The 13,611-nt window shown below is 36.4% G+C and overlaps 1 protein-coding gene across 2 annotated transcripts; it reads left to right on the plus strand.

The window, feature by feature from the left end:
* Positions 1-2,000: 2,000 nt before the first annotated feature.
* On the plus strand, positions 2,001-12,993 carry LOC110872424. Of its 2 annotated transcripts, none has more exons than XM_022121216.2 (14): positions 2,001-2,701; positions 3,682-3,768; positions 4,127-4,230; positions 4,387-4,437; positions 4,746-4,917; positions 5,016-5,336; positions 6,245-6,448; positions 6,587-7,096; positions 9,252-9,461; positions 9,542-9,730; positions 10,767-10,939; positions 11,022-11,174; positions 11,274-11,355; positions 12,150-12,993. In XM_022121216.2, exons 1-14 carry the CDS (start codon positions 2,231-2,233, stop codon positions 12,537-12,539), a joined length of 3,117 nt encoding a protein of 1,038 aa, XP_021976908.1. In that variant the 5' UTR covers positions 2,001-2,230; the 3' UTR covers positions 12,540-12,993. The 2 variants fall into 2 exon arrangements, with proteins under 2 accessions (XP_021976908.1, XP_021976909.1); XM_022121217.2 differs by having other exon boundaries at positions 2,564-2,701; positions 3,689-3,768.
* The last annotated feature ends 618 nt before the right edge of the window (positions 12,994-13,611 follow it).

Consider the following 13,611-nt stretch of genomic DNA (forward strand, 5'->3'; position numbering starts at 1 on the left):
CCGTCAAAGTGGATTTCTTGGATCCGTGGCATTGTTTCTTCGGTTAGATCTTCAATGTTGGTTAATAGATCTCCTACCTTCGAGTTCCAGTTTGGTAAAGGTTTGAGGCAATGTGACCCCATTTCCCCTTTCTTATTCCTTGTTGTTATGGAAGTTCTTGCTTGTATGATTGATAGGGGAATTGAGGTTGGGGTGCTTAATGGGATTAAAACTCCGGATGAGGGGCCGACCATTTCGCATCTCTTGTTTGCGGAGGACGACATTATTATAGGCGAGTGGTCTAAAGTTAATTTAGAAAATGTTGTCTGGATCCTTAGATGTTTTCGTATATGTTCGGGCCTGAAAATTAATCTTGCGAAGTGTAATTTGTTTGGGTTGGGTGTGGAAACGGGTGAGATCGAGGAGATGGCGTCCATTGTTAGGTGTAGTGTCGGTGGTTTTCCTTTTAAATACCTGGGGGTGACAGTGGGGGCGAATATGAACAAAGTCTCTAGTTGGAAGCCGGTCTACGATGTGTTTGATGCTAGACTTTCTAAATGGAAATCCTTGTGTCTTTCCATTGGAGGTAGAGTTGTTCTCATTAAATTTGTTCTTCAAAGCCTTCCGGGGTACTATTTTTCTATTTATAGAGCCCCTGTAACGATTATTAAGGACCTGGAATCAAAGATTAAAAAATTTCTTTGGGGTAATTCGGAAGGTAGAAGATCGATGCATTGGGTAAATTGGGATCGAGTAGCGTTACCGAAGTCTAAAGGAGATTTAGGGCTGTCCAAACTTTTATCTATTAATATAGCCCTTTTGACCAAGTGGGGGTGGCGTTTTAAGACGGAAGATAGTTCGTTGTGGAAAAGGGTGGTGGAGGCGCTGCACTCTACAAGGAGAAACTGGGATTTTCTGCCAAGTTGCAAAGGGTGGAGTAGCCCTTGGTCGAATATTGTTAAAGTGCTCTCCAGAACTACCATTGATGGTATTCCGATCCGACGTTTCTTCAAAGGTGTCATCGGGGATGGTACAAGAACTAGTTTTTGGCTAGACCCGTGGTTAGGGGATATGTTACTCAAAGACTTGTGCCCTCTGCTTTTCGCGTTGGAGAATTTTAAAAGGTGTAAAGTCAGCCAAAGGTTATGCAGATCCTCGGATGGGGTTACCAAAAATTGGGAGTGGAGGAGACAACCGGTGTCGGGGCAGGTGGTAGTTGAGCTGGCTCGGCTGTATGCAGTTTTGGACACGGTGGCCTTATCTTGTGACCGGGATAGATGGAAGTGGGCTGGGTCTGAAGATGGTTTTTTCAGCGTGGGTTCGATAAAAAAGATGATGGTTGCGAGTAGAGATGTTAGTGAATCCTTTATTCTAGAATGGTGTAAGTGGATCCCGGCTAAGTGCAACATCTTCGCGTGGAGGGCCGAGATGGATAGACTTCCCACAGCTGCGGCGTTATCTAGAAGAGGGATTTTCCTAGAGGATCAGTCTTGCCCGTTTTGTTCGGACTATGTTGAATCAGTTGAGCACGTTTTTACAGCTTGCAGCTTTGCTTCGGTCCTATGGCAGCACTTGTCGTCTTTGTGTAAGGTCCCGGATATGTTCTTTTTCTCCTTCAAGGATCTCCTGGAGCTCAAGTCGCACTCGAGGTTATTAGGTAAAAAGGCTGAGATCGTTCACGGGCTGTTAATAATTGGCTATTGGAGTTTATGGAGGCTGAGAAACAACATCAGGTTCAACAACAAAGCGGCCCGGATGGAAGACGTTATTTCGGAAGTCAGATCATGTGGCTTCATTTGGGCGAAAAATAGAGCTAAGTTAAGGTCTTTGTCTTGGTCCGACTGGTGTAAATTTGTTAATATGTAACCGTTGTTTTTTGTTGTTTGTTTGGCTGCCCCGTTTTGTGGGTGGGTCGGTTTTTAATGAAGTTCGCCTTAAAAAAAAAAAAAAAAAAAACCTTAAATTAAACTCAGACAACAACAATCAAACATATGCTAATTTCGCCCCTTTTCAAAAAACGCGTATAAACCCATAAAAAGAAAACAAAATCATCACAACAATTCAGATCTCATCACCGTCACTCTTGAAAACAACAAACCTCACACACTCACACACAAATACACATACAAATACAAATACATACGCACATTGTATCTATATCTATACAATCATCATCATATTCTTCACCATTGTTTTCTCTGCACAGTGACTCGATGCTAAAACTGAGTCCACTCGGTTAGACATCTCAACCATGGGCCAAAACTCGCCGAGTCCACACGACGGCGACGACGAATTCACCGGAACCGGTTCATATCCGATACGAGACCGGTTCCGGCTGAAGAGAAACCCTAAATCTGCATCTACACTTGTTACGAAAACATCTTCTGCGTCGAGCTTATTATCGGATCGGCGCCGATCTCACGGTTATGGAGCCAGATCTGTTCTCTACCGGAAGCTGTTTTCAGTTAGGGCAACGAGTATGTTCTACTTGTGTATGTTGATTGTTGTGTTTGCTTTTGCCTTCGTGTCTATGGTGTTGCAGAGCTCCATAGGTGCTATGGTGTTCGGTCAAGGTGGTGAGGTGGTTGGGGGGAGTGTGCGTGACGGTTTGAAGTTCGGTAGTTCGTTGAAGTTTGTTGAAAGGAGGAGTGAGAACGGTTTTGGGAGTGAAGATGTGAGGAAGATGGCTAGGGTTGGAGTTCGATCGCCTCGGCTTGCAATTGTGAGTTGTTTTTAGTTCTATTGATGGTTAATTAGATGAAAAGTATATATGTTTGTTGAGAATCTGACTATTGTTGTGGTTTTTGTTTGTGATGTTTGTAAGTTGTAACCTACTAATGGAAGGTACTCTGTACTGAGAACTATAAATAATGAACATAGTAGTTTAGTGAGTTGGTACTTGGTAGGTAGTTTTTCTGTACCAAACATGTATTCAAATCTAGAATTGATGGATGTTAGTAGCGAATTTATCTTTAGGTTTGTATTCTGTGTTTTAAAATGTCGAGCGAAGAGAATGATGTTGTGCAAATCATATATTAGAAGTTGTTAAGAAGGTTTACTGTAGACTGGGGATCGTATATCGCTAGTGTTGTTTTAGCTATTATTAATAGATCATCTAACGTTTTGGGAGTGTTTGATGTCTTTGTTGGGGATTATTACTTTTACCTTGTTTTACGGATTCTAGTCCGGTACATACTGTGGGGGTTTGATGGGTAGAGTGAAATTGAGAACTATAGATAATGGATATAGTGGTTTAGTGAATTGGTAGGTGCTTTTTTCCGCACCAAACATTTTTTTAAATTTAGAATTGATGGATGTTAGTAGCAAATTTATCCATAGAGATATATTCTGCGTTTAAAATGTCGAATGAAGAGAATGATGTCAATCTTGAACTCTTGCATCTCCTATTTATGTGTTGGAAATCACATAATACTATAAGAGCAGTAGTTAAGAAGGTTTACTGGATACTGGAATCATATATAGCTGGTATTATTTCGGCTATTATTACCAGATAACTTAACATTTTGGGATTGTTTGATGTTCTCATTGGGAGTTATTACTTTTACCTTGCTTTACAGATTCTAGTCTAGTAGGCATATTTGCTATGAAAGAATAAATGTGTGTGTCTATATATATATATATATATTCATGAACACTCATGATCACGTATTTACCAGAGTGCCTTGTTTTGATTATTGTAAGATCGTAGGAAACATGAAGAATGATCCATCTTCCTTGATGCTTCTCACCCTGATGAAGAGTTTGCGTGGATTGGGTTACACGCTTCAGGTTATTTTCTGAAACTCTAGCATCATGCTTTTCGCTTTTTGTATATCTATCTTGAGGTGACAGCAAATTTATGTATTTGTATGTGTAATTTCATTGTTTTGACTTTTGATAGGCCATAGTAAATAACATTTGGTTTTTTTCTCCTTTCAAATCCGTATGTAGAGCTAAGTGTTCCATATGGAATATGAAGAAATGTAATGTTTGATTGATAAGATTATTGAAGTGATTTCCACTTGTAATTGGTGCTTAGCTGAGTATTAGTTTTCTACACTAGTTTGTTCGTTTATTGGTATAAAACTTGCGGAAGTAGATTTCTGAATCACTTTTGTTTTTTTAATGCTTTTTTTTTATTATGCAGATATATGCTACAGAGGATAGCAAAACAAAACCAATCTGGGAGAAGACTATTGGCCACATCTCAATATTAAGTCCTGAAAATTATGGTCATATAGATTGGTCAACGTATGTTCTCTCTCTCCTCAATGCACTCTCAAATCTCAACAGTATGCTATGATTTGAACAGAACCTGTAGTGTATTCGTGTTCTTCTCTCTGTACCATATAGTTTTCATTATTATGTTAAAGATAGAATCAACTTATGTTATCTCTATTGCTGCAGATTTGATGGTGTTGTTGTAAATTCTCTAGAAGCACATGATGCTATTTTAAGGTATGGGGAATTTTATCTGAATTATTAACATATTTTCTTGTGAACTTGTTAATTGTGATTGCCACACGTTTACCTTACCGTTAGTTAAACATTTGCTGATTCTCATGCAACCCTGTTATAATTTGAGAGTGAGTAAAGTTTGTTGTGAACTTCATCATGTGGATTACACAATGTAGAATTTTAGACAATATTCTATGATACAATATATAACAATGGGAAATTTCCTGAACGAGTGAAAGCAAATTCGAGTTTGTTTGTCTATTTGTAGATACTATGATTTGTAAATTGTAAGTTTTATATTTATGCAGCCTTATGCAGGAGCCCTTTTGCTCTGTACAACTTATCTGGATCATTGAAGAAGATACCCTGGCAAATCGTCTTCCTTTTTATGAAGAAATGGGATGGGGACATTTAATTGCATATTGGAAGAATGCTTTTAGAAGGGCCGATGTGGTTGTGTTTCCTGATTATTCTTTACCGGTAAACTTTCCTATCCTACACTGCTGCTGTAATTATTGCAACCAATAACCGTTACGTGACTTAAATATAGTTTTGGCATTCTTACCTTTATGCATCAGATGTTATATAGTGTGCTTGACACTGGAAACTTCTTTGTAATTCCTGGATCACCAATAGATGTGTGGGCAGCTGAAAGATACCTAAAAGCCCACTCCAAATCGCAGTTAAGGGTTAAAAACGGTTTTGGCAACGATGATATGCTCGTTTTGGTTGTTGGGAGTTCTTTCTTCTACAATGAGCTATCTTGGGATTATGCAGTTGCAATGCATAAATTAGGTCCTTTGCTGACCAAATATGCTAGGGACGGCGATGTCAGGCCATTGTTCAAATTTTTATTCGTATGCGGGAACTCTAGTAGTGTCTATAATGATGCTTTACAGGTATACAATTTAATCTCACATTTTCTGTTTTCGTAACTGCATAATATAAAGATACCTTATCATAGAAGAAATAATTCTGTTTGTTTTTAAAAGCTTTTGGGTGGTTGCTATCTGAAATTTAAGTCTAGTAGTACCAAAGTTCTTGAGATTAAGGAGAAGATACATGCTAGGGCTGCAAATGAACCGGACAAACACGAACATGGCTTAGTTTGTGTTTGTCCATTAAGGAAATAAATGTGTTAACGAACTGCTCATGAACACTTACCGAATGAGATTTTCTATTCGTGTTCGTTCATTAAGGAAATGAACTTGTTCGTGTTCGTTTGTGGTTGTTCGTTAATTTAAGGTAGTGAACACAAACAAACGTTTATGAATACAAATAAACACAAACAAACATAAACTAGTATTCATTAATAGAAACATCCACAATTGAACATATATTATATGTAACATACGATACACTAATATTATTAAATATATTATTTATTAGAGGGAGTTTTGTAGTATTTAAATAAATTATAAAATAAAAAACCCTAATGAAGTATCGAACACAAACAAACATAGACGAACACAAACGAACGAACATAAACGAACACGCTACCGAACGTTCACCAACATAAATGAACAAACGCGGCCTCTGTTTATGTTTGTTCATTTAACTAAATAAACGATTTTTTTTTGTATGTGTTCGTTCCTTTAATTAACGAATGAACACAGACGAATTTCCCGCCAAATAGTTCATGAACTGTTCACTGAATGTTCGGTTCGTTTGCAGCCCTACATGTTGCATCTGCTAATAAATTAATATTTGTGGTATATAAAAGTTCATATGTGATAAATTTAATTATAGTCTAGTATTTAATTCTTTTTGCATGAAGATATGAGTTTTGATGATGAAATATTTACAGGATATTGCCGGTCATTTGGATCTTCGTCGTGATTCTGTTGGACACTATGGTTTAGATGGTGATGTGGATGAGATGTTATTGATATCCGATATTGTTTTATACGGTTCCTCTCAAGATGAACAAGGCTTTCCTTCATTAATCACCCGAGCCATGACATTTGGCGTTCCTGTAATCGCCCCTGATTATCCCATCATAAGAAGATATGTAAGTTAATATAATATTCACGTAATAATTCATCTCTGTTGTGTACTTGTATATCTAGGTTAGGTGAGGTTAAAAACTTAAAATAATAAAATATGATTTCTTTTTGTTCTTTTCTATAAAGATCTCTCGAATCCCCAGGTTGTTGATGGAGAACATGGAATTATTTTCTCAAAAGACGAGCCTGACGAGTTGATGAAAGCTTTTAAACTTCTAACATCCAACGGAAAACTATCAAATTATGCGCATAGGGTTGCTTCTTCAGGGAAGCTTCTTGCTAAGAACATGCAAGCATCAGACTGCATTGACGGTTATATGAAACTTCTAGAACATGTTCTTATACTTCCATCAGATTCCATTCTTCCAGGGGTAGTTTCTCAACCGAAACAGGGAGTATGGGAATGGGATCTATTCTCAGAGGAAACCGATCATTGGTCTGGTAATATGACGTATTTGAGTTTGAAGGATGATACAAGAAATACAAGTGTTGTTTATGATATTGAGGAACATATGACACCTTCGCTGGATTCAAGAACAGGATTTCAGGATGAATCTGAGATCATGCTAGACGATAATCTAACTGAACTGGACTGGGATAGTTTAAGTGAAATTGATACTTTGGAAGAAACCGAGAGAGTAGAGTTAGAGGAGGTATGATTTTTTTAGAGGTGGTAATCTCGACCAATTTACTTACTATTTATGCAGTTAAAGCGGTAAAAAATCGGATACGGTGGGTAGGGATCTTAAGAGAAGTACACCCTATTTGAGAAACTTGAGAAGCATTCTGGACCACACATATACACATATGTATAGTTTAAAATTGACTATATACGTATATGTATATTGTCAAATCTTGAATTATACACATATGTATATAGTCAATTTTAAACTATACATATGTGTATATTACGAAAAGCTTAGGAAAAATGTGTGGTCTAGAATGCTTCTTAAGTTTCTCAATTAGCCTAGTGTTTCTCACACGATCCTAACCCTATATATACATAGAGGCCAGTTAACGTACAATACGGCTTAACGTACATCATGTACGACAGATAATTACGCACGTTCATTTGAAAATCACGCACGTTATAAAGTAAAAAACCCAAATCACGCATGTTGGAAAACATTAATCACGCATGATGAAAACATTAATAGCGCACGTTATACACATAATCACGCACGTTGTCGTACGTGATGTACGTTAAGCCGTAATGTATTTTACACTTTTCCTATATATATATATATAGGGTAAGGTTCATGCGAGAACCACCTTTATTGCGAGAACCGCGAGAACCAATGTGAACACAACCTAAAGTAGCTAAAAAAACCTAACCCCCACCCAACAAAAACCTAACACCCCCCCCCCCCCCCCCAAGCTAAAAACTAAACCCCCAAAAAACCTAAAAAAATATAAAAAAATAAAAAAAAATCTAATTTTTTTTAATATTTTTTATGTTAAAATCGCTACCTAAAAAGATCTAAAAAAATCAAAAAAAAATCTAACAAAATCAAAAAAAAAATCTAAAAATATATATATATTTTTAATATTTTTATGTTAAAATCGCTACTTTTAGTAGCAAATTTTTTTTTAAAAAAAAAATAATTTTTTTTTTGGCTACTAAAAGTAACGATTTTTATATAAAAAATATTAAATTTTTTTTGTGTGTGTTTTTTTAGCTATTTTTAGGCATTTTTGGTTGTGTTCACATTGGTTCTTGCGGTTCTCGCAATAAAGGGTGGTTCCTAACGGATCTTTGTCCTATATATATATATATATATATATATATATATATATATATATATATGTAGCAATTTAACACCAACAATTTAGTATACTCTCTTGCCATTAACAAATTAACCTTTTGTAACTTGCAAAACACTAACAGTTGTACCAAGTAGGAACTAATTAAGACTTAAAACACTAACATCTAACACTAACAATTAACAATTAAGACTTAAAACACTAATAGCAGCAATAAGAAGAAAGACGAATGGTAGAACTTATAAGCAAGGTATTGATATCAAGAAAATCAATGATATACCAGTCAATAGCACCGATGATATCGGTACTGATATTCCGACCGATATATAACACCGAAATTTTGCATGCTGACCGCTACCGACATACCGGTGATATATCATAATATAGTCATATAACACCGACATTTAACTGCATAGACTAGTTGATTTGAAAAAATAAATTAGCTAAAAGAGGTGCGTGTCCAAGTAGTAGAAAGTTGTCTAAAGTCTAGTCTTTGTGCATAATACAAACTCTTATAGTCATTATCTAATGATATACATCATTATTGTAATAATGGTGTTTTTGACTCTCTGTAAACATAGTTAACACACTAATTATTTATAAAAAGTACAAATATGTCACACCAAGTGTTTCTTGGACAACCTACCTTTTAACCGGCTATTTAACCCATTTGACCCGTCCATCTTGCTACCTCTTTTCTTGTGCCTAGAGCTTCATTAGTAAGTAAAGTACACGGATGGTCCCTGTGGTTGACCAAAATTTCTGATTTGGTCCCTAGCCTTATAAAAGTATACGGATGGTCTCTTTGGTTTGCATTTTGTAACACATTTAGTCCCTAGATTTGTTAGCTGGAGACTAAATGTGTTACAAAGTGCAAACCACAGGGACCATCCGTGTACTTTTGAAAAGATAGGGACCAAATCCAAAATATTGGTTAACCACAAGGACCATCCATGTACGTTACTCTTCATTTGTTTTGTAAACTATATTTTTTTCTTTATTGGTAATGTATCTAAGCAAGGCATCACTTTCCAATTCATGTAGATAGAGGGAAGAACAGATAAAAGCTACGGTGTATGGGAGGAATTATATCGTGATGCTAAAAAAGCCGATAAATTAAAATTTGAAGCAAACGAAAGGGATGAAGGGGAGCTAGAGAGAACAGGCCAACCTTTATGCATTTACGAGGTTTACAATGGAGCTGGGGCTTGGCCTTTTCTTCACCATGGTTCCCTGTACCGTGGGTTAAGTCTTGTAAGTTACTCCCGGTTCTTGCTCTTCATCATTAGCACTGTCTACTCTTATTCATGGTTTTAGTTTTGTATGTTAATCAGTCTACAAAATCTAGAAGATTGCGATCAGATGACGTGGATGCAGTTGGGCGGCTTTCCATTTTAAACGAGACTTACTACCGAGATGTTCTTCTTGAGATGGGGGGCATGTTTTCTATTGCAAATAGATTGGATAATGTTCACAAGCGACCTTGGATTGGATTTCAATCATGGCGTGCTGCTGCAAGGAAGGTAGGTTATACAATTTGTCGGAATTTGATATGTCCTCATGGCAAAGTGGCGGGTCCAGCGGGTTGGGTAACGGGTCAAAACGAGTAGTTTTCGACTTTTTCGTACAATGGGTTTACCCGAAACACTATTTGTACAAAGCTTTTGAACTTCTGTTACAGATAATCAGCATGCCAAGTACGATTACAAATATCATATACTTTTTAATAATAATCTCATCTCTTGAGAAACGATTTGGGAGTTTTTATGCCTAAAAAGTACACCTTGGGTGATTTCGACCCATTTGGCATCCATATATTTCCTTGAGTAAAATGCTATTTTCGTCCCTGAGGTTTGGCTACTTTTGCGACTTTTGTCCAAAGGTTTGTTTTTCCATATCTGGATCCAAAAGGTTTGAAATCTTGCCATTTTCATCCAACTCGTTAACTTCATTCATTTTTAACGTTAGTTCACGGGTATTTTCGTCTTTATACACATTCTTTTTTGTGATGATTAAACGGTTTGAGTGGGGAGAAAGTCAACAGAGGTGGATCTTTATTTTTTATAGCGTTTTTTATTTTAATAAAAATGTCTAAAAAGACGGAAATGCCCCTCATTTAATGGAGAAAAATGGATGGAGTTAACGAGTTGGATGAAAATGGCAAGATTTTAAACCTTTTGGATCCATATGCGGAAAAAACAAACCTTTGGACGAAAGTCGCAAAAGTGGCCAAACCTCAGGGACGAGAAGACATTTTACCCTATTTCCTTTTTTAGCAGTTCTTTATCTGGTATGCTTATCATAATCTGAATTGACCCAGTCATAAACAAATTGGTCGAAATTGTACGTCTACTTCTCATGTATGCGTATTGGCACTAACTTTTCTAGCATATTCATGTCTTTGTCGTCCGGAGAAATCAGGCCTGTGTAGGGTTAGTTAATATATTAAATTTAATGTTTCCTGCGAAATGATTTTTTTATCTGCCAATCACCTTGATTATGGGCATGTGTATTTGCATGTGGGTCTTTTTTTTTCTTTTTTAAATCTCTCTGTTTTAGGTATCGTTGTCCTCCAAAGCTGAAAGGGTTCTGGAAGGAACAGTGCATCAGAAAAACAGAGGAGACGTAATATACTTTTGGGCACGTGTAGACATGGATGGTGAACTTGCAAGGAGCAATGATGCTCTAACATTTTGGTCTATGTGTGACACCTTAAATGCCGGAAATTGCAGGTACATTGATCTTTAAAGCCCATTATGACATTCATGATCCTCGCATGATTTATTTCAAGTGCTTTCCTTTTGTTGCAAGCAGAACGGCATTTCAGGATGCCTTCCGTCGGATGTATGCGTTGCCATCGTATGTCGAAGCCCTTCCACCAATGCCTGAAGATGGCGGTCACTGGTCTTCACTGAACAGCTGGGTCATGTCAACCCCTTCTTTCCTAGAATTCATGATGTTTTCCAGGTAAGACGTTGTCTAAAAAATGAATATTGAGTAAAACGTTGTAAGCAAATTGAATCCAAATGATCTCGACTAGTTCTCATTCATTTGGTTCTATTACAGGATGTTTGCTGATTCTCTCGACAGTTTGCACATGAATGCAAGTGCAACCACTGAATGCCTTTTAGGATCTTCAGTGAGCCAGGTAACTAAGAATGGGTCGATCTGGTTTTAAGTTCAATCTCTCAATGGGTCAAATGTAATTATTTAAGCTAAAAGTGATACTGGTCAGAAATTTTTCGAAGTGTTCGTTTTTGCATACACATTTTTTGAGTTCAAAATATATTAGATTATTTTATTATATCTATATAAAAGAAAAGAAGTTGAATAGTGCGAACATGATAACATGAGCCTTGGAGGCTTGCTAACTTGCGCCTTTTTTTGAGTTTGGTAGGCTAACATGTGTTTTCTTTAATTTTTTGAGTTTTAGTTTTTTTTAATGAACGAAACCGATACGGAAAAACCACTTTTAACTTTTGAATTATTTTAAACGAATTGAACACACACAGAATACCCTTTACGACATACTTTATTATTTTTTTCGTTTGCTATAATGAGTGCGCATTGAAACCAACCGATTTGATTTCGTTTTCTCTTACGTTTACCTTTGTTATTTAGCTTATTGTTTTATCTTTTCTTATTATTTTGATGTTCAGGGCCGAGCTACAACACAAATAACATTAACACATTTGAATATCATTTTGTTTAATTTTACGAATTATTTATTGGTTGTTATGGGTGTGATACGTAGCGAATTCCAATCGCGTCCCGGCAGAATGCATGGGTTACTACACCCCTAGTTGTATTAATATGTGCTTCTAAAATACTGTACAAAAAAGTGTTTTCTAGTAAAATGCACAATAATCTAGAGGTGTCAAGTTTTGTTGATTAGATTTTTTTTTTTTATTTTCTAAAACTCTTTTTCATTTATGAATACAGAAACAACATTGCTACTGTCGGCTATTGGAACTGTTGGTGAACGTGTGGGCATACCATAGCGCTCGAACCATGGTTTACATTGATCCAAATTCAGGATCACTAGAAGAACAACATCCTGTAGAACAACGTAAAGGGTACATGTGGACCAAATATTTCAATTCCACTTTACTAAAGAGCATGGATGAAGATCTAGCCGAGGCGGCAGATGACGGTGACCACCCATACGAAAGGTGGTTATGGCCAAGAACCGGGGAGGTACATTGGCAAGGTATATTCGAAAGAGAAAGGGAAGAAAGATATAGAACTAAAATGGACAAAAAGAGAAAACAAAAAGATAAATTAGCTGAAAGAAATGCAAGTGGATACAGACAGAGGACACTTGCAGGATAGAAACTTCTTTCACGTTTTCGATCTAAATTCTATCCGTTAAACGATTAGCTCGATATTCCGGGCATCCCAGTGCATCAGTTTTGCTGATCATGGAGAATAGGTTCTTATTGACACCATCAAAGTATACATGAAAGGGTATATACGTGTTTGGCTGTATAAACAGAAAGAAGTACACGGGTATGGCCACAGAGTCTACGGGTGACCACATTCTTAAGAGTCGAAATTATATTTGTTATTTAGGTAGTGTATTCCTTTTGTTTTTTGGATGACCTGCAAATTTTGTTCCCGTTTTATAGACCATTAATTTCGAACAATTGAGTTGTACACTTGCTATGGCGGAGAAAAGTTAGAATTGAAATGCACTACAGGGAAAGAACAATTTTCAACATTTTGTATAATGTTTACATATGTATAAATAAATGATTCCTTTATAAAAAAGCAAACTTTTTATTAATATTATGATGTTATTTCTTTTTATCAGCTGTGTTCACTATTAAAGTTGTAATAATAAATCTTTGATTGCATCCTGTTTTGTCTGTTTTCTATGTTTAGGTTTTTATCTGCAAGTGTCACATGATAAAAGGGTTTTTAGAGAGTAAGTGTTCTATTTGGGAGAGGGAGGTATTCGTTGCGGAAGACGTTGGGATGGTATGTTGTTGAAAAGGAACAATCGCAACATGAGACCGTTTCTTGAGTATGTGCATCGTTAAATAAGCTGAGGTAGAACAACTTGTAGTCGATGCGATGGTGATTGGCGATGTCAAAAAAGCTGAGGGAGAACAGCTTGTAGTCGATGCGATGACGATTGGCAATGTCGAAGAAGAGGTGGGGAGTTCGGGATTTAGAAAAGAAGAAACATATACCATTTATTCACATTTTGAATTTAACTGATATTAACAAGTTATATATATTTTTAAAGAGATTAAACATGCTTAGGGATCTATAAAAGAAGAAACATATACCATTTATTCACATTTTGAATTTAACTGATATTAGCAAGTTATATATATTTTTAAAGAGATTAAACATGCTAAAAGGATAATTTGATATTTTACTTGGATGATTGACAAGT

This window comes from Helianthus annuus, chromosome 8 (genome assembly GCF_002127325.2).
Source record: "Helianthus annuus cultivar XRQ/B chromosome 8, HanXRQr2.0-SUNRISE, whole genome shotgun sequence".
Taxonomy (NCBI): domain Eukaryota; kingdom Viridiplantae; phylum Streptophyta; class Magnoliopsida; order Asterales; family Asteraceae; genus Helianthus; species Helianthus annuus.

What these genes read in the sequence shown, in the direction of transcription:
- LOC110872424 (XM_022121216.2), top strand. Translation starts at nt 2,231, where the DNA reads ATGGGCCAAAACTCGCCGAGTCCACACGACGGCGACGACGAATTCACC. An exon ending in GAATTCATGATGTTTTCCAG is followed by an intron (nt 11,175 to 11,273) that starts GTAAGACGTTGT and finishes GTTCTATTACAG; the next exon opens with GATGTTTGCTGATTCTCTCG. An exon ending in TAGGATCTTCAGTGAGCCAG is followed by an intron (nt 11,356 to 12,149) that starts GTAACTAAGAAT and finishes TTATGAATACAG; the next exon opens with AAACAACATTGCTACTGTCG.